Source organism: Asterias amurensis, chromosome 1 (genome assembly GCF_032118995.1).
Source record: "Asterias amurensis chromosome 1, ASM3211899v1".
Taxonomy (NCBI): Eukaryota; Metazoa; Echinodermata; class Asteroidea; order Forcipulatida; family Asteriidae; genus Asterias; species Asterias amurensis.
This window is the reverse complement of record NC_092648.1, coordinates 15,879,368-15,903,372: the sequence shown is the minus strand read 5'-3', so window position 1 is coordinate 15,903,372 and position 24,005 is coordinate 15,879,368. Positions and strand designations below refer to the sequence as shown.

The 24,005-nt window shown below is 39.6% G+C and overlaps 3 protein-coding genes across 6 annotated transcripts in view; 1 reads left to right on the top strand and 2 right to left on the bottom strand.

Annotated features, from left to right (window-relative positions):
- Nucleotides 1-397: 397 nt before the first annotated feature.
- Nucleotides 398-6,695, bottom strand: LOC139947417 (retinol dehydrogenase 13-like). Its single transcript, XM_071945324.1, has 7 exons — nucleotides 6,568-6,695; nucleotides 5,622-5,740; nucleotides 4,906-5,061; nucleotides 4,605-4,709; nucleotides 3,957-4,166; nucleotides 1,275-1,482; nucleotides 398-569 (listed from the first exon to the last, which is right to left on the bottom strand). Exons 1-7 carry the CDS (start codon nucleotides 6,672-6,674, stop codon nucleotides 398-400), a joined length of 1,077 nt encoding a protein of 358 aa, XP_071801425.1. The 5' UTR covers nucleotides 6,675-6,695.
- A 485-nt stretch (nucleotides 6,696-7,180) lies between these two features.
- LOC139947396 (L-2-hydroxyglutarate dehydrogenase, mitochondrial-like) lies at nucleotides 7,181-16,751 on the bottom strand. The gene is made up of 10 exons (XM_071945303.1): nucleotides 16,503-16,751; nucleotides 14,591-14,712; nucleotides 13,945-14,096; nucleotides 13,316-13,447; nucleotides 12,862-13,003; nucleotides 12,630-12,667; nucleotides 12,109-12,273; nucleotides 11,536-11,693; nucleotides 11,125-11,256; nucleotides 7,181-10,639 (listed from the first exon to the last, which is right to left on the bottom strand). The coding sequence occupies exons 1-10, from the start codon at nucleotides 16,598-16,600 to the stop codon at nucleotides 10,444-10,446; spliced, it is 1,335 nt and encodes a 444-aa protein (XP_071801404.1). The 5' UTR covers nucleotides 16,601-16,751; the 3' UTR covers nucleotides 7,181-10,443.
- A 548-nt stretch (nucleotides 16,752-17,299) lies between these two features.
- Nucleotides 17,300-24,005, top strand: part of LOC139947360 (E3 ubiquitin-protein ligase TRIM9-like) — a 63,003-nt gene continuing 56,297 nt past the window's right edge. For all 4 annotated transcript variants that reach the window (XM_071945285.1, XM_071945268.1, XM_071945275.1 and 1 more), the window contains exon 1: nucleotides 17,300-18,319. In XM_071945285.1, coding sequence (XP_071801386.1) covers nucleotides 17,465-18,319 — 855 coding nt within the window. In that variant the 5' untranslated portion in view covers nucleotides 17,300-17,464. The remainder of the gene's footprint in view (nucleotides 18,320-24,005) is intronic.

Genomic DNA, 24,005 nt, shown 5'->3' with positions numbered 1-24,005 from the left:
TTTTAGGAACAGTGTTCTCAGCACTAGAGAAGTAGATCAAAGAGCAGGATCTCTATATTTTGTGGACAAAAATAATGGCTGGGTTTCTTCACCAGGCCGATATAAAAAGTATAACTTCAGACAAAAGTCTGAAATTTCTAATCCCTGAATACAGTTACTGCCTATTAAGGTTATCAAATTAAGCAACGTTAAGTTGTTACAATGGAAACTTGTGTTCTTGATTTCTCAACATGGGTTTAATTGAGTTTGCATTTCAGATCAACAATGAATTACTATAATATAAAGTGGAGCACACTAACTGCACCAACCATAAAACACATGCAGTTTTTAAATGCCCCTCTAAATGGCTATGGATGTCAGAGTTCAGACAGTAACTTAGTCTCCATACCAGCCGTTATCATGACTTATCTTGTTGTTGACTATCCTCTCCTGTAGTACTCAGCATTTGTTGTTTCTCATCTTCTTTGTCATTTTGATCGAGTCCGACTAGCCTGGCACTTTCCTCCCATAATCTCTTGGCTACTGCATCATCGAGGCCTTTGGGACCACAGGCTTTCTCGGCACAGTCACTGCATGCAATGATTAAAGATGGAAAAAGTTAGTCTTTCAAAATATTGTTAATACTGCCAGAGCAATGGCAGATAACATTAGTAATGATGATACATGTCAAATGTCAAGCATCTACAAATGTCCATGTTGAGTCGTTAACCACCGGTTCTTTTCAGAAAAAACACTACTCAAAAGAGATTTTCACATGGTGCTTCCACAAACCTTACTAGAACAAAAGTCCGGTTGGTTTGAGTGGAATAAAATGCAAACTAGTAAAAACAGACAGCACTTGAAAGGGAAGGTATACTTAAAGTAATCACTCCTATCATTAATATGGTATAAAAATCTTACTTGGTTAGAACCACATTAGCTTTTGATAGCATAAAGCATTTTGAGAATCATTTCACTTCAAAGCAATGTGGTTATGGATAAAGATTTGATTTTATGCCTAAAATTTGAATCGAGAAATGCTTCTGTCAGATACTTTTCTCAGATTGTGTATTCCAACTTTGGATTATTCTTCCTGCATGGATATTATAACCACTCCGGATTTTTCGTCAAGATCTCAAAAAACGCTACACCTTCGAAACAAAATTTTCACAGACTAACTTCATTTTTATAACTCTACAATTACATAGAATTAAAACAATCAAGCCTCTCCAAAAACCAAAGGTATCCATTTCACACAGTTAGGTTTAAACATCAATACATGTGTAATCCATTACCTGAAATATTTCCCCGATACGTTTTCCAGCTCGCTGTCGACTGCACAGTGGACACTGGTCTGAGCACCCTGCTTGGGTGTCTTGACACATAACCAGAATATGGGGCCAAGGATGAATGCTGAGAACCCTGATTGGTATAACCCGGTAAATCGCCCAATTTGGGTCTTGACTACGCCCGGGTGGAGGGAATTGGCAGTCACTCCAGTTCCTGAAAAAAACAAACCCCAAGATCAATTATAATTGCTGTAGAAATTGCATCAGGATAATGAATATTATTTTTTGTTATACCATTACACTTGTTTCCCCGTGTCCTTCAGTTGAAAAAACCCTGACTACGGAGGTGAGATTCAAACCCAAGACCGGCTGCGCCTTGAGTGTACAAAACACCACAGCATGATTGCAACAAATGTTTTATAGGATTTTAGGCATTGCATGGTGAGGTATCAATGTGTATTTGGTTTGCGGTAACACCATGTGTGTATCTACTTGCCAGGTAGAGTTTGTTCTTAGAGAACTGTCTTGCTTTATTCTACTGTCGCGGAGTAGATAATCGGAGGTTCGGGAGACAAATGTTTTGTTATAAAGGGTGTATGTGGTAATGTGTTGGAGGCCACCTGTTGTCACCTTCCGACATTCTTACAAGGATATTGGGGGGTAAAAAGCAGACGTAGTGGTGAAAGCAGCAGTCATTGACAGAAATATTTGCCTTATAATTACAACCTCATACCCGAGGTGATATACTACAAGGCGGTGGAAATGACTAATGGTGGGAATGATCAAGGTAGTTTACACCCTGGGGTACAAGGAAACATACCCTGTGGGAAGGGAAGGTGTTCTCACGAAACTGAATCAGTTGTTGACAAGCACAGGGAAGAAGAGGAAACCTAGAGGAGACTGAGGGTATAGATGACCCAAGGCTAAGGGGTTAGAGTGGGTAGGGAGTGTGTGCTCACTGAACTGAATCAGTTGTTGACAAGCACAGGGACAAGGGAACCTAGAGGAGACTGAGGATGTAGATGACCCAAGGCTAAGGGTAGGGGTTAGAGTGAGCAGCAAGTGTGTACTCACTGAACTGAATCAGTTGTTGACAAGCACAGTGAAGGAGAGGGAACCTAGAGGAGACTGAGGGTATAGATGACCCAAGCCTAAGGGGTAGGGGTTAGAGTGAGCAGCAAGTGTGTACTCACTGAACTGAATCAGTTGGTGGCAAGCACAGGGAACGAGGGAACCTAGAGGAGACTGAGGGTATAGATGACCCAAGGCTAAGGGTAGGGGTTAGAGTGGGTAGGGAGTGTGTGCTCACTGAACTGAATCAGTTGTTGACAAGCACAGTGAAGAAGAGGAAACCTAGAGGAGACTGAGGGTATAGATGACCCAAGGCTAAGGGGTTAGATTGGGTAGGGAGTGTGTGCTCACTGAACTGAATCAGTTGTTGACAAGCACAGGGACAAGGGAACCTAGAGGAGACTGAGGATATAGATGACCAAAGGCTAAGGGTAGGGGTTAGAGTGGGTAGGGAGTGTGTACTCACTGAACTGAATCAGTTGTTGACAAGCACAGTGAAGGAGAGGGAACCTAGAGGAGACTGAGGGTATAGATGACCCAAGCCTAAGGGGTAGGGGTTAGAGTGAGCAGCAAGTGTGTACTCACTGAACTGAATCAGTTGGTGGCAAGCACAGGGAACGAGGGAACCTAGAGGAGACTGAGGGTATAGATGACCCAAGGCTAAGGGTAGGGGTTAGAGTGGGTAGGGAGTGTGTGCTCACTGAACTGAATCAGTTGGTGGCAAGCACAGGGAACGAGGGAACCTAGCAGAGACTGAGGGTATAGATGACCCAAGGCTAAGGGTAGGGGTTAGAGTGGGTAGGGAGTGTGTGCTCACTGAACTGAATCAGTTGGTGGCAAGCACAGGGAACGAGGGAACCTAGCAGAGACTGAGGGTATAGATGACCCAAGGCTAAGGGTAGGGGTTAGAGTGGGTAGGGAGTGTGTGCTCACTGAACTGAATCAGTTGGTGGCAAGCACAGGGACAAGGGAACCTAGAGGAGACTGAGGATATAGATGACCAAAGGCTAAGGGTAGGGGTTAGAGTGGGTAGGGAGTGTGTACTCACTGAACTGAATCAGTTGTTGACAAGCACAGTGAAGGAGAGGGAACCTAGAGGAGACTGAGGGTATAGATGACCCAAGCCTAAGGGGTAGGGGTTAGAGTGAGCAGCAAGTGTGTACTCACTGAACTGAATCAGTTGGTGGCAAGCACAGGGAACGAGGGAACCTAGAGGAGACTGAGGGTATAGATGACCCAAGGCTAAGGGTAGGGGTTAGAGTGGGTAGGGAGTGTGTGCTCACTGAACTGAATCAGTTGGTGGCAAGCACAGGGAACGAGGGAACCTAGCAGAGACTGAGGGTATAGATGACCCAAGGCTAAGGGTAGGGGTTAGAGTGGGTAGGGAGTGTGTGCTCACTGAACTGAATCAGTTGGTGGCAAGCACAGGGAACGAGGGAACCTAGAGGAGACTGAGGGTATAGATGACCCAAGTCTAAGGAGTAGGGGATGTAATGGTGGATATAGGAGATCCATTAGTTGGGAAGAGTGGGAGCCAAATATCACTAATGTGGTCAAAACTATGTCTTGAGGAACTTTGTCATGCTTGTAGATCTACAATACAAAGTGACAACTCACCTTGAAGTCTTTTGCTGAGCTCATGCGTGAAGAGTATATTAGCCAGTTTGCTATCCGAGTAGGCATCGGCGGTCCTGTACTCCGACTCACTGTTGAGATTGTTAAAGTCTATATCCCCAGTAGTATGGGCTAGTGAAGACACATTAATTATTCGACTAGGAGATGAACTTTTCATCTTATCCAGGAGGAGATTTGTAAGATAGAAATGACCTGTGGTGGGAATAAAAGGAACAATTACTGGTCATCAGAGCGGTAAGGTTGTATGTTGAGATCAGACCATGGAATTAAAACAGAGAACGGGGAGCTCGTTGCCATTGTTGTTGTCTAGAGAGCACAAACTAGTGTCCCCTCAGCATGCCTCAGCTGTACCAAAACGTTGTGAATGCGGTCAACAAAAAACAGTACGTGCACTCAAAGAATTAAGAATAAGGTTGTTCAAAAAAAGAAGATGTAAACTAATAAAATATGTTTCCAAGTTCGCAACAAGCCAAGTTTCAGTCGTTGCAAACAAATCGGCACAACTTAAATAATTCTGGAAAGTATAAATTCCTGAAACGCAACAAGATCAGATTCAGAGGATATTCAAACCCACCCAGACACACCTCTAGTCATCAAATATATCGAGGGTGCATTGAATGATGGACATACCTAAATGGTTAACTCCAAACTGCATTTCAAAGCCATCTTCTGTCTGCAAGTATGGACACCTCATAATACCAGCATTGTTGATAAGTACATGTAAATTTGACTCCTCTGAAACAAAAACAAACAAAAACCAATCAATTTAAATATTTACAAAAATGTCATATCTCTGAACGTTTACGCAAGTTCAAAATAATAATTGTCAAAATTTTGTATCTCACTCAAATTAGTCTAGATGTGCCCACACAAAACTCTGTTTCTGATCAGCAGAGCACCGGTTTGAGTGTAAGACTTACAAAGACTTTACCTGCATTTATCTGTTGAGCAAACTCCCTGATTGATTTGAGTGAAGCCAGGTCTAGTTTCCTGACTACAACATCTTGGTTTCCTGTATCATCGACGATCTCCCTCCTGGCTTTTTCTGCTTTCTTCTCATCTCTACAGGCAAGAATCACATGACCACCTTGCCACAAGGAAACAAAGAAACATCTTTTTCATTACAGACATCCCATAAGTAAGTTTTGTTTGATATAAGTATAGATTATAGAACTTTTAACAGCCTGAAAGAACTTCCTTTTCAAACAAACAAGTAGCTTTATTTCCAAATTCACTTAATCTCCCAGAGTTGTGAATTCTAATTTATTATGCTATGCGTAATCCACTAAAAAATATTGAAAAGCTCAAATAACAATCTGAACCCTTTGCATTGATTCATCATGTCATTATCTAGATCTTAGAGGTAAAATGATGATGACACAATGAAAAAGCACATCTATGTATGTGCGGCTGATACGATCAGCCAATGAGCAACCTTCTTTTGACCTCTAGCTGAGGCCGATATATGCATACATGTATATATTTCATTTAGGCAATAAGATTCGTTGTAAATCCTGAATCTTGAAATAGATGACTCCTCAACCTCACAGCTGTGTTCAAGAAACTAAGTAGCTTTATGACCTGGGGCATCCTACGAGACTGCAGTAAAGTAACAGAGAATAAATTTGTTTATGATTTTAACTTTACCTCTTCTTGCCAGATCTTTTGCTGTTTCCTTCCCGATTCCACAGTTAGCACCAGTAATGATGACAGTCTTTCCATCAAGACGATTTTCACTTTTACAAACTGCGCCACCGAAGTAGTCTCTGCACTTAATAATAACAAATGATTGAATGAAGACAATATCAGCATAACAGGCCAGTACTGCGGCTACTCCTAGAACTATTTCGGTTTCGTCCGGCTATTGTCTCCCGTTACGGGAGACGATAGCCGGACGAAACCGAAATAGTTCTAGGAGTATACTGCGGCCATCTCTATTTTCTACTTGATGTGCTTCTAAAGAAGGATTTCAATATCTTATCCCTGATTTTTTTACAGGTCAATTATGATTCTACCATACTCGTGAATGAATAATCCTCACTCATCATCATGATCATGGAACATTGGTGGAGGGCCTTTTTACTCATAAAAACGTTTACATGGCAAATTTGAATGCAATCATTTCAATCAATTTTGTAAGCTGTCCTACAGTACACATAGGATAAATTGGTGGATTGAACCACGGGGGAAGGAAATTCCTACATGATTGAATGAACAGGTAAAACAAATGGGGAGACGATGAATGATTCTGCACCATATATGCTAAAACCTCCATGCTGAAACAGAGTTTTTAATAATTGAATGATGGTGAACTGTACATTCATACTTCTTTATTTAATTAATAATGGACGTGTAGCAAAGGACTCTCAGCAAAAGAGAACTTAACCATAAATGACCTGGTAAACCATGGAGGGAGGAAATAGGACAAGCCAAGAACCTTCAAATTATAATTTCAATGCAGAAGTTGTCTCACACAGTCAGTACCACATGTCTTATCATTAAAATTAATTAAAATTCAGAAAGTTTCAACAATTTCAGTACGACTCTCTGGATAACTTTTTGCCGCTAGTATCTGCAATATTTTATCACTTACCTTAGCAGAATTGTGCAACCAACAGCTGTTCCCAAAATAGACAACCTAACCGCAACTCTAGGTGTAAACACTCGATAAATTACTCCAAGAACTCTTTTAGAAGCCATTCTTTTTATGTTATTATTGAATACATAATTCAGCATGCATGGGAATTCGACTACCACTTGAGGGCGCTGTCACACCTCACCGTTAAAAAATAATCCGTTTCCACTTTAGGGGCGGAGCGTAACCAGAGAGTGGAGGGGTATATGGGGTATGCATGGTTAGATTCATTAACCATGGAGGAAGGCCCCTTGATAACGACACAAGCGGCAAAAATTTTGTCACAATTCAGAACCACCCTTTCCAAAAACAAATTGCACAAATGAATGGTTTGATACATATAGCCCCTACCCCTAAAGTATGTTATCCCCCCCCCCCACAACATGAAAATGTCTGGTTACGCCTCTGCCATCCACAACCAGTCAGATACTGCTATACAGTGGAATGCAAAGAAAACAACCCGTCTTTTTGGAAAACTAGTACTCAACTAGGATATAGGCCTAGGTCTAAAATAATCTAGTACTGAATGAAACGCCAAATTTATATCAAAATCAAACAATTTTATTGCATAATTAAAACACACAACTATTTACAACAAGGTGACATTAAACAATTGATTTAATATTCGCCCCATCACCGCTGTAAAATGAATCACCACCATTTCAGTTTTTAAGTCTTATCTCATTAGTGAGTTTCTAAAATCAAAATTCAGTATAAAGCATAATCTATATATTATTTAAAACCAAGCATATTCATACAGCTATAACTAAATTTTGTTGGGACGGTTATACCATGTAGGTGGTAACATATAAGTAAAGGCACTGTACACTGTTGGTAATTGTCAAAGACCAGTCTTCTCACTTGGTGTATCTCAACATATGCATAAAATAACAAGCCTGTGAAAATTTCAGCTCGATTGGTCGTCGGAGTTGCGAGATAACTATGAAAGAAAAAACACCCTTGTCGCACCATGGTGATACGAAGTTGTGAGCTTTCAGATGCTTGATTTCGAGACCTCAAATTCTAAATTTGAGAGGTCTCAAAATCAAATTTGTGGAAAATTACTTCTTTCTCGAAAACTACGTCACTTCAGAGGGAGCTGTTTCACACAATGTTTTATACTATCAACCTTTCCCCACTACTCATTACCAAGTAAGGTTTTATGCTAATAATTATTTTGAGTAATTACCAATAGTGTCCACTGCCTTTAAAGGTTATTGATGGAAGCACAACAGGATCAGAAAATCACTCTGATGATTCAAATTTTTGATCATTGATCATTGATCATTGATCATTGGTCATTGATCATTGATCATTGATCATTGATCATTGATCATTGATCATTGATCATTGATCATTGATCATTGATTACTGATCATTGATCATTGATCATTGATCATTGATCATTGCTACTAGACCAATACTTTGAAAATAACTTGCATTCAATAAAAAAGAAACTTATTGTACTGGTTAGACAAAAGTGGAAAAGGGCAGTTGTTGTTGTTTTGTAGTGAAATTTGTTTAAAAAGTCACAAAATAGTCTAAACAAAGTGTATATATGTTTTTAAAAATAAAGTGCATAAGGGAAAACTGTAAGTGGGTGGCTATTTATAGTAAAATACATTTATATAAATTTTGTTTTAAATATGATGACCAATCACGATTAAGCTTACTTATGAAACTATTGTTGTGTTCAAATTTTTACAATTTTTATTATTTCCACAAGCATTGGACATTACACTGATGGTTGAACCATTTTTTGCAAAAAATATATTAATTCTGAGTTGTCAACTTTCTTCAACATTTTTGAACTACCTTAAGCTTCTTCTGCAAGTACTTAATGTTGGACAATAAATATAAAAAAATAAAAAAATAAAAATAACACTTTCAAAATTACAAAGCAAACTCGTCCCAGAGACCAAAATGCCAGTCATCCAATGCATTGGTCTTGGCAAGGGTCCTGTCAAATATTTAATTATATTTTGTCTGCAGTGGGGGTGTCATCACAAAAAATCTCTTTAAGGAAAATCCAAAAATCTGTGTAAGAACATGATATAAGCACTAAAACATGATTTAATTTGTCAACTGAATCACACACACACAAAAAGCATGGACAATCACATACATCAAACAATGAGAAGAAATCTGTTGTCATACAATTACCACAGAATATCTAGGCCCAATTTCAGCCCCTGGTTATAAGACCAAACAATGCCATATCTTAAGAATATAACACTGCATTCATTAGAGTATAATTATAAGGACTACATATTACAATAAAGTTTAAAATATATTCTTAAAGTTTAAAATATATTGTAAAACTGCGAAGCTCTGGAAGTGCCATCCGACATTTTGAGATTCTAAGACATTTTACCCAAGAATGATGATGACAGTCATAAATGTAAGATGACGACATCCTGAGATAACATCTCGGGATAACAGCATCTTAATATAAGATGTTGGCTTCCTGAAATCATTCATCTCATTTCAAGGTCCCAGGATAACATCTTCGGAAGACAACATCCAACTTTTAAGGATGTCATCATCCTAAGATGGTGGGATGTCTTGTTTGATTTTTGTCACCACCTGCAGTAAATGATCTCAGGATCTCAAAGCGTTGGCTGGCATTCCGCAATCTCCGTAGACACAATCAAACTGTAGTCAAGACGATGTTCAATCAAAGCCTCCATTTTGAAATCCCTGAGACATCATGCAGCCTCTATGGATCATTTAAGACAACAAACTGATGCCCCTTCAGAGTGTTATTTTTCCCCAAAAATACTTTAACTTTCTTACGTCTAAACTTGTAGCTAACTTTCTTTGTTAGTCTATTGTCTCAATCTTATAACACTAAATCTACATTATGCCTTTAAAATCTTGTACTTTGTGCTGAAAGACTATTAAATTCTTTGTAGTACTGGCTGGAATGAGGTAATGAAAATACCTCCAGAGAACGCGTTCAGACGTCCTCTTCTTAAAAGACACAACATTACAGGGTAACCTGAGATAAAGATTCTTTGTGTAAACAGTTGCTTCTCTGTGCAACAGCTTACCCTGAGTAAGAATTCAGAATCTATTACTGTGGTATAACACAGCAATCTAGACAATATGTTTATCTTCCAACATTACAAGTGTTACGGTGAAACTGGCAGTTAAAAAAAAACAGACAAACAGTGATGAACAAATCGTAAATAACAATGGCAGTCATTTACAGAAATATTGCATCACTGTTCCCTACAGCACATCACACAGGGATGTAAATAAATTTACCTAGTACCAGGTAGTTACAACCTTGAACCCAGGGCTATTTCTATTGAACAAGGCATTGGAAATGACCGACAGTTTAGTGGGCACCACCCAGGCAATGTACCCAGTGGGCTACATCCCTGTTCCCCTACATCCCTCATTTTACAATGAGCCATGTGCATGCGTCTTTGTAGCACATGATTGGCTCTCAACCAAAAACTACTGTTACGGTGGTATAACTACCACACCATGTAATAGTTATAATAATAACAATAACCATATTTATAATGCGCCTTTTGCCAAAGGGTACAAAGCACCAGGTATTATTACTGCAAGGAGTGGGACAAAGTTTGAGATATAAGTTAGCACCATGTAATGTTTACAAGGTGCTGTAGAGCAATATGCTGCTAATCCAGCCAGGAACACCGGGTCGAACCCCATTTCGAGGATTACAGAAGATTGTTATTTAGATCTTAGATAAAGATACACATGTTCAATGCGTTTACACTGAAAAGAACAGGTGGCAAAAATGGAGCAGGTTGTCGTGGCTGATGATTATACAGTAGGCCGTTGCCTCTAAAAGGACTTTTAGAGTGAGAATGTGTCTTCTACTTTATCTATGATCATCTTGGCAATGGACAGAGAGGAGGTGGCAGCAGGCGATGGGGCGTTACGCACATGAAGGACCCGGCTTCCTATAGCGCCCTCACCGCCATCAAAGACAAAATCGTCAACCAGATTACCTTCCATATCCAGCGCTTGGGCTCTTACTCCCGATGGACCCCTAAAAGATATTTAGAATCAAGAGTATCATATTTTAACAGAATTTTACATAGTTGGGATTTTTGAGAATCTCTTGGTTTCATTGTGGCAATGATATTTTCAAAGCAAAGCATTTCCTCAACCAGTTCCAAAAAGTAAACAAAAATAATACCACCATTTTGTTCTTCTTCTAAGGATACCGACCAACAGTGGTCAGCTTGAATGCTGCTTATTCTAGCTGAAGTGTGATGAGGAATGGACTCAAATAGAGATATTATGTGGATTCTTTAATGGACAACACTAAGGCTGCTTTTACTGTCACATCAGCCACAAAGCAAAACAATGGAAGTTATGAGAGTTGTTCATCAAATCATAGTGAAAGGACCACAGATGACCATTTACCTAGGCACAGAAGATAGACCCCCTATTAAAACAACACTAGCATCCCTGAACGTCTTCCAAGTGCCTGTTGTAGTATTTTGTTAATGATGATGACTAAGAGCTTACCTTGTCACGTCTTGTACTCTTAACTCTGGTATATATCTCTGTAGTTGCTTCACTTGTGCAGCAATGAACACTCCTTTGTACATCTCACTCAAACCGTACGTGAAATTCTTGAACACCAACTTCTGTAATCCACTGAAATGTGTTCCAAAAAGTAAAATATTGGAATAAACATTTGGGTGACTTTAACGAAGAGGTACTTGAAAGGACTGACTCAGTCTTAAACAGCTGCTTAAAAACTTCAGTAAGGGCCTTGCTTTCAGCTCGGTCGCACGGCCACAACCCTGCTGGTTTTAAACAGCCAGTTAAGACCTTGTTGCCACTTTTATCCCCTTACCAACAGTATCATCAAATGTATTAATAACAGTGAAAGTATTTTTTGGTCTCAAAGACCAGTATCTTTACTCTACTTACCGGAAGCTTAGAGAATCTACAGCATCCTTCACATTGAAATCTGTCATGTTGTATCCTTCCCTCTTAAAAGCAAAGACTGCATTGGGACCCAGCCAGACACTACCGTCTATACGAGGTGTGAAGTGCACCCCTAAAAATGGCAGGCTAGGGTTAGGCACCTGTGAATAAATTGTTAAGGTACAAAGGTTTACATATTTTTAATTTACCCAGTCAGTTTCGAAATGTGAACTAAATAATGTTGCATCTTGCCATTGGTGATCCCTCTCCTGCTGCTTCCCAGGTTGTATCATAAACTTGTATGTGATCCCTGAATACACGGCAGATACAGGTTGTGTGGCTTCTGACTGGCACCCCAAACAAAGATATTGACAAAACAGGAAGGGCTAGAAAGCTCAGTTGATCGAGTACCAGCATGTAATCTGGAGGTCGCACGTTCAAACGCCACTCCAGCAATGTTTCTTTGTTCAACCCAAAATCTTTTCAAGATATTCAGAAAAAAAAACTTATAACAGCTAATTACGTGTGTGAGTTTTGTGGTAGGTTTTGAAATCTTGCTTGTGATAAAGTACTCACAGGGTAGATATTCCCTCTTGATAGATGACATTTCTCTGGTTTGAGGAGCAGGTAGTCCCCTCTGAAGGGAACGATTCTAGGGATGGGATTACATCCTGAGAGTTGAGCTAACCGATCAGCAAACAGTCCTCCACAGGTCAACACATAGCGGCAGCGTAGAGATTTCTGTGTAAGATCAACCAGCGGGTCAAAATGTATTAGTAGAATGTCCGGCATGGTTTTGGCTAGAGCTTTAAAATTATAACAACATTTTTTAACACAGTAAAAAAAAAATTGTTTTTATTATATTCGATTACTTGTATTATATTTGATTACACATCAGAACAATTAGCCCCAATAACAGGATGAAAAGGAAACCTAATTTTGTTAAAAAGTTTTAGATGTAGGAGGATAACCCTAAGGAGGAAAACCCATGCAACCAGGTAGGGACTGAAAACCCAATCCACATGTATGGCTCCGGTCTGAGGTGGACTTCGAACTTGGGGCAACAGAGGTGAAAGGTAAGGAAAGAAACCACTTACCCCTTTCTTGCCTTCAATTGTTACTGGAAAATCAGCACCTATAAAGGATGAAAAGATAAAGTTGGATGAACAAACAGTCAACAAGTTCACATGAATAATCCCTGCTACTTTTTGTAACACTTTCCACCAGCGAGTTGACAAACCATGTATAAATAAATATATGAACAAATAATTATGCCCCCAAAACAATTTGTTTATCTCATGTTTTTCCAAAGTATCGGTTCTATCTCACCTTCTTTCGTCATATGGAAGCCCTTGACTTCAAACTCTGTGAAGATGTGTCCCCCTTTTTTGTTGAATGTCTCTCCGAATGATTTGGCAACTCTAGCCCAATCAACAATGCCAGTATGGGGAGATGTCAACGCCTTCACTCCCTGAAATGAACCACATGATCCAGTATATTTTTTAAGGGTTCTTTCAAGAAAATCACTCACAAAACAGGGCTGGAATCTTGGGTGAATAATCCACAACACAGCTTTTAAAGTTTGCAGAAATATTTAATTTGGTCACAACTATGTCAACTTGGTTTAATGTCTTGCTAACATTCGCACGCCCATGCCAATCAGCGGTGTTCGTTTATCAACAATGGAAAGCCCTGTTACTTTGTCTCTAAGTGGAAATTTTCAACTGAGCTGTAATTGAATCCAATCAGAAAGGTCTAAAATAAGGCTACAGCTACAACTTACCCTACAGTGTGGTTCAATCTCCCTGATTTCATCAGGGCCAACCATCTTCATGTCCTTGACATTGTTCTTAAGACCTCGTTCATGAAGTGCCTCAAGTCTTGGAATCTCTTCAGGTTCAACAGCGACTATCAACTGCAAATTATAAATCACCATACATACTTTTTTAAAACAGTCTAAAAGATCAGGTCATTCCTACAGGATCATGACAGCAAGGATCATGAAAAAAAATCACAAATTGTTGTGTCAGTACAAAAACGACGTATCTCACAAAGAGTTAAAAATAGTTGATCATCCTCATGGACCAGCCCTAAGTTTTTAATGACTTCTAAAGAGTTCTATTGACCCCTTGCACACATGTCACACGCGGCGACTGTGCCACGCTAACCATTTTGGTTGGCATTAGATTTACGTGTAAACGCCAATTGGCCTAAAATGCGCCCTTCGCTGAATAATGCAGAGTTACATTGCCCACCAGTATGGCAACTCCAAGATTATTCTGATGATGACGTCAGGTGAATTGGGTCAAGAGGACTAGTCCTGAGTTTTTAGGAATGTCTTCATGAAATTGACCCAGGGTCTCGTTGATTAAAAAACAAACAAACAAACAGCATCAATGACTGTCCTTTTACCTTGCCACATTTTTTATATGGAATGTCGTTCTCATCGCAGTACTTGTAGGCCAGCTCTGCTCCTTCCACACACAGCCTAGCTTTGAGAGAGCCTGGTGTATAGTAGATCCCAGCGTGGATCACCCCACTGTTGTGACCACTCTGATGTACAGCTGTAAGGGGGTAAAAATTGAGTGTTTTGAAAGAAGTCAGTAGGTTTTAGTAGAAGTAGATTCTGGGGTTCTTAGAATTTGGGGGTTGAAGTTGGGGGCTGGGACTGATAGAAGGGTGTGTTAAAAAAAATTTCAAATTTCTTTTGCTAATAATGGTTCTTTTTTTTTGGGGGGGGGGGGGGTGGTGGGAGGTCTCACATTTGCCACAGAGAGTTTGTCTGCAGACTACCACACCAGAATAGCATGAGACCTTATGAAGTAGTTTAAACAGCTCTTAACCAATAATCAAGCCCCGCTCTGCTTACCATGGATTTCTGCATTTACAGACCAAGGGAGCCTGTGCTTTACAGGGCACCAGAAGCACATAATTCAAAGGTAAGCAAAGCCAAGAAATTGACACTAGTCTCTGAAAAAAATGTGTACACTTTGTGAACAAACTTATCTTGTTCAAAGTGCATAGATTAAAAGATTGTTTCATTATGACTGAGACTTACAGAGTTCTTTTTCTTTTTCAACTACGGCATATTTAAGGTTGGGATGTCTCTCTATCAGCTCCTTAGCCGCTGCCAGCCCAACGATACCACCACCGACAATACAAACATCATAGTCCTCAGTACTGTTCAAAGAAAACAAAATCAACAATTAGAAATGGTATTAATATCAAAACAACAACAACATCAATCTGGTAGTGTCCTCCCCTCCAACAGTCTGTGCAAGTCTTGCGCGCACCGGAGTGAGAAAACACGACAACTGAAGAACTTTTATTTCAGAAATGAAATCTTTACTTTAATTTATTCTTAATGCCGAATCTGAACAACAAATATACCCATTGGAGCTTGTTTAAACTAGTTTTAGCTTTTAAAACAAAATATACAATTATCAGTTAAAGTCTATGTAGATATATTTTTTGAAACCCCTTTTGTAAATCTCCGCCCGAATGTGAAACTACCAAAAGCTGGTATATATGTTGGGCGCGATCGGTCAATCTGCGCGATCAACCGATCGCGCTGCGCTATTGAACGATCAAATTATGATCAATTGGTCGCGCAGCAAACGGTCGATCGCGCAACAATCGGTCGATCGCGCAATGACATCTTTGCGCGATTGACCAATTGCGCTACGAGTATTTTTTCCCGTTATCAGCGGATCGCGCAGGAATGGGTTTGCGCGATCGACCGATAGTGCAGGAAAAGTTTTGCGCGATCAACCGATCGTGCAGGAAAAGTTTTGCGCGATCTACCGATCGTGCAGGAATGGGTTTGCGCGTTCGACCGATCGTGCAGGGAAACTATTCCTTGGGGCAATTTCTCAAAGCAATAAAATTCATAGCAGGACAAATTTTTAGTATCACCATAGTGATTTATGTAGTGACGTCATACTACGATTGATTTGCAGTTACAAACAATGTTACATCTTTGTGAATTTGGCCCCTGAACATCAGCCGATCGTACCAAACAATTCCTGCACAATCGGCCGATCGCGCAAAACCATTCCTGCACAATCGGCCGATCAAGAGGAAGCCGACGCTTGTCATCCCGCGCAAACAAAACAAGCGTTCGCGTAAGTTTCGTGATCGGAGATGGGCACAAATTCTTAATTTTTTACAAGTAACCACTAACCTGACCTGAGGTCAAGTTTAAAATCGTTTTTCTTTGTTATTTTGTTGAATTTATTTTTACTTTTATATATGTTGTTAATTAGTATTACATTTCAACAACATATGTCATTTTTATGGTCATAAAATACATTAAACTAAAGTTATGGACAAAACAAAATCCCCCCAACGTAAAACTCCATAAGGTTTGGACCACAATGGTCCTGGAAGTTCAAATACGCGCGAAACTTGCACAGTCTATTGCCATGGGGCTATATCGGACTTAAAGAGGCCACCCACTTCCTGTAATTTAATTTGAATCAAGAACAAAATTTGAAAGATTTTGCTTTTTTTGGTTGGTGCAATGAATGGTGATTGTAATTTAAATGTAACTGTAAAACAACAAGTTTAGTGCCATGATCTGACAGTGGCAGTGACATATTCCATGGAAGCTGAGTCATAAAATAAGTCAACAATCAGCACGAGCAGCAAAATTTACAAAATATTTCAGTACTGATGGACTTTTGACTGTTGACAATTGTCAATACAACCAGATTACCTGTGCAGATTTTTAATTTTTTTATTTGCAATGTCCTAACTAAGTTTTATTGTAAAAAAGAAAAGAGAAAAAGATCATCATTGATTGCAACTTATTTTCATGTTAATTGTTATTGTTAGTGTTGCTCAGCATGCTCAGTGTACTGTAGTGGTCGATTTATCTTCCTTCCATGATGATAATTATTAATTATTCCATAGACTATTCTAAAACGAAAACGAAAACTCATTAATTTGAAAGGGTATGGAATTCTTGCCTTGGTTGTGTGCACAGTGACCGCAATGCCCAGTTCCAGTGAATACATTTCGCAGCTCTCCTCCTCACTGCTAAAAACCTACATAAAGGAGTCAACATTTAGAATAATTTGATACAGACTTAACCTAGATTCCTAGGTAGTAGAAGAAGAAAACACAATAGAAATCACCAGTACAGTAGTGAATGATGACCTTCAATTTTAAGACTCAGATGGAGGAAGCACATCGACAGCCTCTATCACTCTCGCCCATCCCACTGTTAGTGTTAGTGTTATAATGTACAATTTTCGTTGCTTTTGTGCACAAAGTTATATTGGTTTGGCACCTATCACCACATTGGTAAAATGCACCTGTTTACCACACCGGCGAACTAGCAACCATTTACCAGTCTAGATGGCCTGTTCTATGATGGTTAAGGGGTGTTCTAGCTTTATAAACAAAAGTATTCCAATTTACAACTGTATAAAAAGAAATATTTTGGTCAAAAAAATGCACTAAAAAATATGATTTTATTAACTACAATATTTTTAAAACTATTTGGTAAAAATTTACACAATTTAAACAAATTTATTTTAGTATTTTGAAAACTGTAGCACCTACAAAGAAGGAATATTGATAAGTCTCTATACAGCGCATGCGTAAATCAATAAGCGCTAAAAATAATAATCTGGCTTCCAGTCTCTGCTCTCGGCTCCATCGAAATTGGCAGGTAAAGTGGCATCGGATAAACGCAAAAGTGCACCAGTCTAGAAATCGATACACAATGCCGTTGTCACATCATTGCCGTTTTGCAGCTTGACATGACAACACGCACGGGGCGCTCTCGTATCTCAGAGTCAGTTCGTTGCCTTCACACCGTGTGCTCAATGACTGCGCCTAGTCACCGATGCTTCTGTTTCTGTTTTGAGGCAGAATAGATTGATTAATATAGACGATAATAAGTTTATGCGATTCAAGACCATTCATGCAAAATATTTCAGAATATTTAGCACTTTTGAAATTGAGGTCTAACGTTACGGGAGAGAGGCTAGTTTCACTTGCAGCCATGATGGAACAGGAACTTTCTTGCCCCGTCTGTCGGGGCCTTTACAATGCCCCGATAATGTTGCCGTGTGCCCACAATATATGTTTGAATTGCGCTCATACTCTTCAGACAAACGGCGGACCAACAACCCACGGTAACCACCACACCCATGGCCATCCGGAGTACCTGGATTATGGAGAAACTGACCGGTTGAGTGAGGCAGACAGCGGGGTCGGTTTCTCAGGATATGCTGCAAGTGCGGCCAGCTCCTCCTCGAATAGCTCCAGTGCAAGTGCTGGCTACCCATCCATCCACGTTGATGCACTCAGGGTCGTCTGCCCGCAGTGCCACCGGTCTATTTATCTCGATGAAACTGGGGTTCTAAGCTTACCGAGGAACCGGGTTTTAGAAGCCATTGTTTCCCGGTACGCTGGGCAGGCCAAGAACTCCGTGGTCAAGTGCGAACTTTGCGAGGGAGACGCAAAGGATGCGACTGTTTATTGCGAACAGTGTGAGGTGTTTTACTGTACAGGATGCCGTGAAAATTGCCATCCGGCCCGCGGCCCCCTGGCGAAGCACAGCCTGATTCCACCGGTGAAGGGCAAGATCAAGGCCAGGGCTAAGGCACAGGGCCAGCAGCCGGGTAAAGCATCAACATGTACTGAGCATAACGAGGAGAATCTTAGTATGTATTGCATCTTGTGTAAGCTGCCGGTCTGCTACCTGTGTCTCAATGAAGGGAAGCATGTCAACCATGATGTGAAGGCACTTGGAGCTATGGCAAAAACACAAAAGGTAAATATAGTTAAACTGGAAAAGTTTCCGAAACGGCGCTACCACTTTTTCATTCGATCATTCGATATGAAATAATATAGTATCTAATTTACCTCAATGAGATATCACTTTTTATAAAAATGGGTGAAAAAGTGGTGGCGGCTTACGGAAAGTTATCGTTCAACTTAGCAGCAGATGCCAGTGGAATAATACATACTGACCATTTGCCACTCTCTTGACTATTGTATGAAGCTAGTCTTTGATGGTTTGGTGGTTTACATCCCAGTAAAGACACAAACCAGCGTTTTTTCTGTCTGCCATAAAATAGCCTGACAAATTAAACCAACTTTAAAGTTTTAAAGTTGAGCTACAGGTGAGAAATTCTTAAGTGCGCAGTTACATCTAACGGAAGTGCACAGTTTCACCATTCTTGTGTTTTTTTGTGAAAATTTTTTCATAATGTGTAATATTATGTTATAACTCTGACCTACAGGTGTTTTTGCATTTTTTGTTCCTTTAATCGCAGAGGTATGTTAACAATTTGATCTAGTTGCTCTAATCGTGGGATTCCTAACCATAACCCTCCATCCTCCAGTCAGGAGCATTGTAGCAGTGCCTTGTAAAATAAAATCACACTGTACTGGCAAGTGTATTTTTTGTTTGTTTTTTTATTGATCAATTACAATACATTTAAATCCTTTATGGAAAACATTGGCTTTTGTGATGAATACAGGGGAAGTCCATCATGAGTCAGACAAATCCACCTGTCTTTTTGCCCCTAGGCAGCCCCAAGTCTTTTAGTGATAACTTTCAAACAAGACAGACAAGATCTATACTTGTTAAAAATCCCCTAGAAATTACATCTGGCTGTCACTGAGCAGTTTAAGATGTATGTATTAAGAGAGAGGGTTGCCAGGAAACGTCCGTATTAGAGACAAATCGGGGATCTTTGTGACATGAATTAGAAGGAGTTGAGAGCATCACTTTATAATGTGTGTGTGAGATATCTGTACGTCAACCAAGTACTTGAGGAAGGATACATAATGTTGACTTGAGGCGTCTCTCTGAAAGAGCCATCATGCATCGAATCAACCTGTGTCACCCACTGGAAATTTAGTAATGATTTTTCAGCTGCCTGTATTGGTCATCTGAATATTAAAGTTGAGCATTGAGGAATAATTTCTTTTAGTTTATGTTTTTTTTAAAAGATGAATCAGACCAAAGGTCTAAGCCATTAAAGTGCTTGCCCTACTCAAACTTCATACAAATTGACTAATAGCCTTTTAAAAACCTCACAAGAATATAATGCAAATTGACAACAATTAATTACAGATGTTCCTTGATAACAAGTTCTGTCAGCTCACCTTGGCTAATATGCAGGGTACACTCTGAGATGCTAGTAATTTTTAATCACACATTATATTTAATATGCCCCAAGCTGTTGATAAAAGGTGTATTAATACAACGGTGGAGCTCTAACCATACATCCTTTAGTTTGTCAACAAAACAAACAAGTACCAAAGGGGTGGTCCATTGTTCACTTGTGTGCAATGTGTGTCAAGTCTTTGTTGTGTGATTTTCAAGGCAAAGGTTCGTTTACAAACGGTCGCGTGCCAGCTATATTTACCCCCATCGGAAAGTTTGATCAAAAGAGCTGGCAGGTGTTCAGTCCAACTGTGCCTTCTTGGTGTTCATTGAGCTGTCTCTTTAGTTATAAGGGATCACTGAAGATAACAGAGATGCTTGCTAGGCAACTAATGAAAACTGTCTACAAGACAGACTGCAAACTTTTGGGATCAGACGTCATAGGCCTGGAATTACACGAATATGGAGGCCATTCATCATCACCATCATGTTTATAAAGCTCTATCTAGCATTGCCGGAAGTCCAAAGACCCGGACTGTGAAGAGTTAACTGTTGTTCTACTTTCTAATGTTTTCTTGTTTTGCCCCTGGTCTTGGCCTTGGTGCTCCTTCAAAGTTTTTAAATATCAAGCGTTGTTTCCTTGTGCAAAATCTCCAGGGGTGGATTTCACAAAGAGTTAGGACTAGTCTTATCTCGAGTTAGGACCAGTTACTCGTCCTAACTTAGGACTATCCATGCAATTTGTATATCTCCTTAGATTAGTCCTAAGTTAGGACTAGTCCTAACTCTTTGTGAAATCGACCCCAGCTACCATTGGCAGAAGTCCATTGACTAGATATCCGAGTCTGAAGAGTCGACCGTTGTATGATATTCTCTTTCAAATTTTTTCTTTTGTTGCCCCTGGTCTTGGTTTATAAGTGCCCCTTCAAAAGTTTCACATAGATTTTCCTGAGGAATTTTCCAATGTGTATATATATTTATAAGTGCCTTTATGCAAAATGAGAATGGACCTGCCCTCTTAAAGGCAGTGGACACTATTGGTAATTGTCAAAGACCAGTCTTCTCACTTGGTGTATCTCAACATATACATAAAATAACAAACCTGTGAAAATTTGAGCTCAATCGGTCGTCAAAATTGCGAGATAATAATGAAAGAACAAACACCCTTGTCACACGAAGTTGTGTGCTTTTAGATGGTTGATTTCGAGACCTAAACATGAGGTCTCGAAAACAAATTCGTGGAAAAATACTTTTTCCTCAAAAACTATATCACTTTACCATTGGGTACCATGCAGGCCTCAACTTAACCCCACAGCACCTGTGGGTGAATGCCCTTGAGGGTACCTTGCTGTGCCATGGTACCCCCTTTGTTACCCTCCAGTACGTTTTCCACATGGATACATATCTCCATTTGGGTAATTTAGGTCACTTCAACAAAAATTGCACTCAATTTGTGGGCTACTGATTGAAGCATTGAAGTAATCTTCAAGTGCACATAATAATTTATTAGTGGGAAATGTACGTATACACAATACAAACAAATTTTGGGTATTTAAAATAAATTTTACCAAAAAGAATAAGGAAAGTTTTATAATTCAGTGTAGTATTTTATGAGTATGCTTGCAAAGAAGTACATTCACAGCATATATAACTTTGAAAGATTATTACCTGTATTTGTTTTAGAACAAACTCGGCCAAATGAGTTGCTTTATTCTGTGTTTCACAAAGCCTTAAATTATGAAAATAACCATTTTAAGCTGTAACACACACATTGGACAGAGGCCTCACCAAATGCCTTATATCCATCATTACAAAATTATTCCTCCCGAAAAACCTGCAGAATGAAATGCAATCACTTGCCAAGTGTGATGCATCCAGCCCCCCAGGCAATGTAGAAAAATATGGAAAATGAATGCATGAATGAGTCATTCCGTAGCTGTTGTGGTTATGATGGCCGTATAGACTGCTTGCTGGTCCACAGTTTAATCAGCCATAGGGAGCCTTGGCCAATTAGCTGGAGTTAGACACCTGTATTGCTGGAAGCTTGTTACTTTGTACAGGTTTTTTTTTTCTGCGTGTCTTTATGATGAGACTCCCTCTCTCCCTCCTCCATTTCACGTTTTTCTTGTTGCCAGCAGTCTGGACTCTGGAGGAGGCGGTGAAACGGTTCCACCTTTTAAATCGGAGCATTTTGGAGAGGTCACCCTAGAAGCTGTTCCCAAGTAACTTATTCCCAAGTGTAAAAGATGATCTGGGCATATGTGCCCCATTAGCATTTCTAACATAATTATGGCCACAATATTTGGTAGATTTACCATATGATATAGAGCGAGTATGTTTTCAGTGTATTGTGCTTTACGTGAGATGTGTTTTAAGGAACGGCTAAATAATGCTGAGCACTTTAGTCACTTTAAAGGACACAGCTAGGCCTTTATTGAAGGGTTAAGAAGAACAATAATGTTCGAATTTAATTAGTCTGGTCTTTAATTACAAATTTGCTAGTACAGACTATGAAGGGCCTTTCAGAGTTATCAATCTTTTAAAACTTTTAAAATGTTGATCTTTTGTCAATTCTACCCACCCACCCCAAGTTTTAAATACTGACAGACTGTTTAATGTACTCTTTACCCACTGTAAAGAACAAAAATGAACCAAGTATTTAGGATCAATGCTCTCCCAGCTCAGGATTGTCCAATGGCTTTTCCTGGCTTTCACTCCAACATGTACTAAGAGGACATATTTGCCATCTCCCCATCGAGAATGGACGTTGGCTATCAAAACAAGGCTGACCGATAGTGATGGACAGTACAAATATAACAGACATGACGTACAATCTGAACGAAGCAGAAACTGATTATGCTTTCCACTAAAATTGCTTTTCTTTGATTTTAATTGTAAACTGAACTTTGGTTTTCAGTTATTTCTTTTGAAAAATGTACAATTTTGAAAAATGTAGATATTTTTAAACATGGGGTATTTGGTATGGACCCTTTGGACTCTAACCAGTAATTTGCATCAGTTGGGTTAGATAAATAGATAGGGTTAGATGTGAAAGTTATTCTCATCTAGCCCTTTTGTCTAATAGAAATCACTGCAATTTGCACTTTGCAGTTTGCTTTTGGCAGACCTGTGCATGATGAACGACCAGTCGATGTGCGTAGTTGATTTACCAGTAGTGCTAAGTCAACATTAGGTGATTTGTTGCTCTGCTCTCAGATAAAATGGCCTCCGTTTAATCAAAGCCTGAGACATGCTTATCGAGGAGATCCCGTTATGCACAATTATCTTTAAGATGGTTGAGTTAGGTGTCACGATGATGGAGGGGTTTCGTCTGGTACAAGTACAAGTGTCGTCACGTTTTGCCAATTCTCAACGATCTAATTAGATTTCAACCGGCTCACGGAAAGTGGTGTAAAGTTGGGCATTCGATCGTAATGTGATCACTCAAAGTGAACGCTGCTCATCGTGGACCCAGGTGGCAATGAATGTTTAGTGGCTCTGAATGTTTCATGTTTGTTGCTCTGGGGCTTTTTCGCCACAATTGCACATTCGTGAATACGCATCACTTAACTCCTACATCAATCATTTCATGGTAAGGCTAAAAAAGTGTCTGTCAATTAACCTGATCTGTTAAATGTACTGATAGCAGTGTCAAGTATCAAAGACATTAAGAAATGTCGGTAAGTGCATACTTTTTGTCATTTTTTATTTACTGCCAATTTCATCTGCCATCACAAATTTACTATCTCGCTTTACACATTTAGCTTTAAAATTGTTCTACATTGCGCACTATGGAGTACCTTACATCAGGCCAGTTTGTTGCTAAAAGTAGCTTTTCCCAACAAGTTTGCGCGGCCAACTCACAGACAGCGCCCGCATCACCCGTAACAAGAAACATCTTGCACCAAGACTAGCGCGTAGTATCCGAAAACAAAAGGTTTAAACCATTTAAACACCCCCACATGACGTGCTCTCCACCAATAGGAATAGCGAAACTGTCTGAGGTATTAAATGAATTATATTTTTAAAACACACACGAAGGCAACTGAGAGAGTAGACTCCAGTATTATGATGATTGGTGATGACTTTGTCCTCAACTTTTAATTTGTGCTGGGGAAAATATTTTGAAAATAATTTGGAAAAAGTGCTTCTACCCTTAAGCTGAGTTTTTCTTCTGTTTGACAACACAATGTGCAGAGTTCTCCCAAGAAGCTAGCGTACAGTACCGGGCCAATCCATGTTATTTGAGGGCTGATACACAAACCACTTTCTTTCTCTTTTGACCATCTATAAAATCATTTAGAATGCCTCATATTATACAGTAACAGGGCTATAAAACAAG

Bases quoted from the DNA above. Each gene is read 5' to 3' on its own strand.
- LOC139947417 (XM_071945324.1), bottom strand. From the start codon at position 6,674: ATGGCTTCTAAAAGAGTTCTTGGAGTAATTTATCGAGTGTTTACACCT. The intron at 4,167-4,604 runs GTATGTCCATCA...TTCCCACCACAG, and splicing joins GTTTGGAGTTAACCATTTAG to GTCATTTCTATCTTACAAAT. The intron at 570-1,274 runs GTAATGGATTAC...CATTGCATGCAG, and splicing joins GTATCGGGGAAATATTTCAG to TGACTGTGCCGAGAAAGCCT.
- LOC139947396 (XM_071945303.1), bottom strand. From the start codon at position 16,600: ATGTTGACTCCTTTATGTAGGTTTTTAGCAGTGAGGAGGAGAGCTGCG. The intron at 14,713-16,502 runs GCAAGAATTCCA...TTCTTTGAACAG, and splicing joins TCACTGTGCACACAACCAAG to TACTGAGGACTATGATGTTT. The intron at 13,448-13,944 runs GTAAAAGGACAG...TATAATTTGCAG, and splicing joins CATATAAAAAATGTGGCAAG to TTGATAGTCGCTGTTGAACC.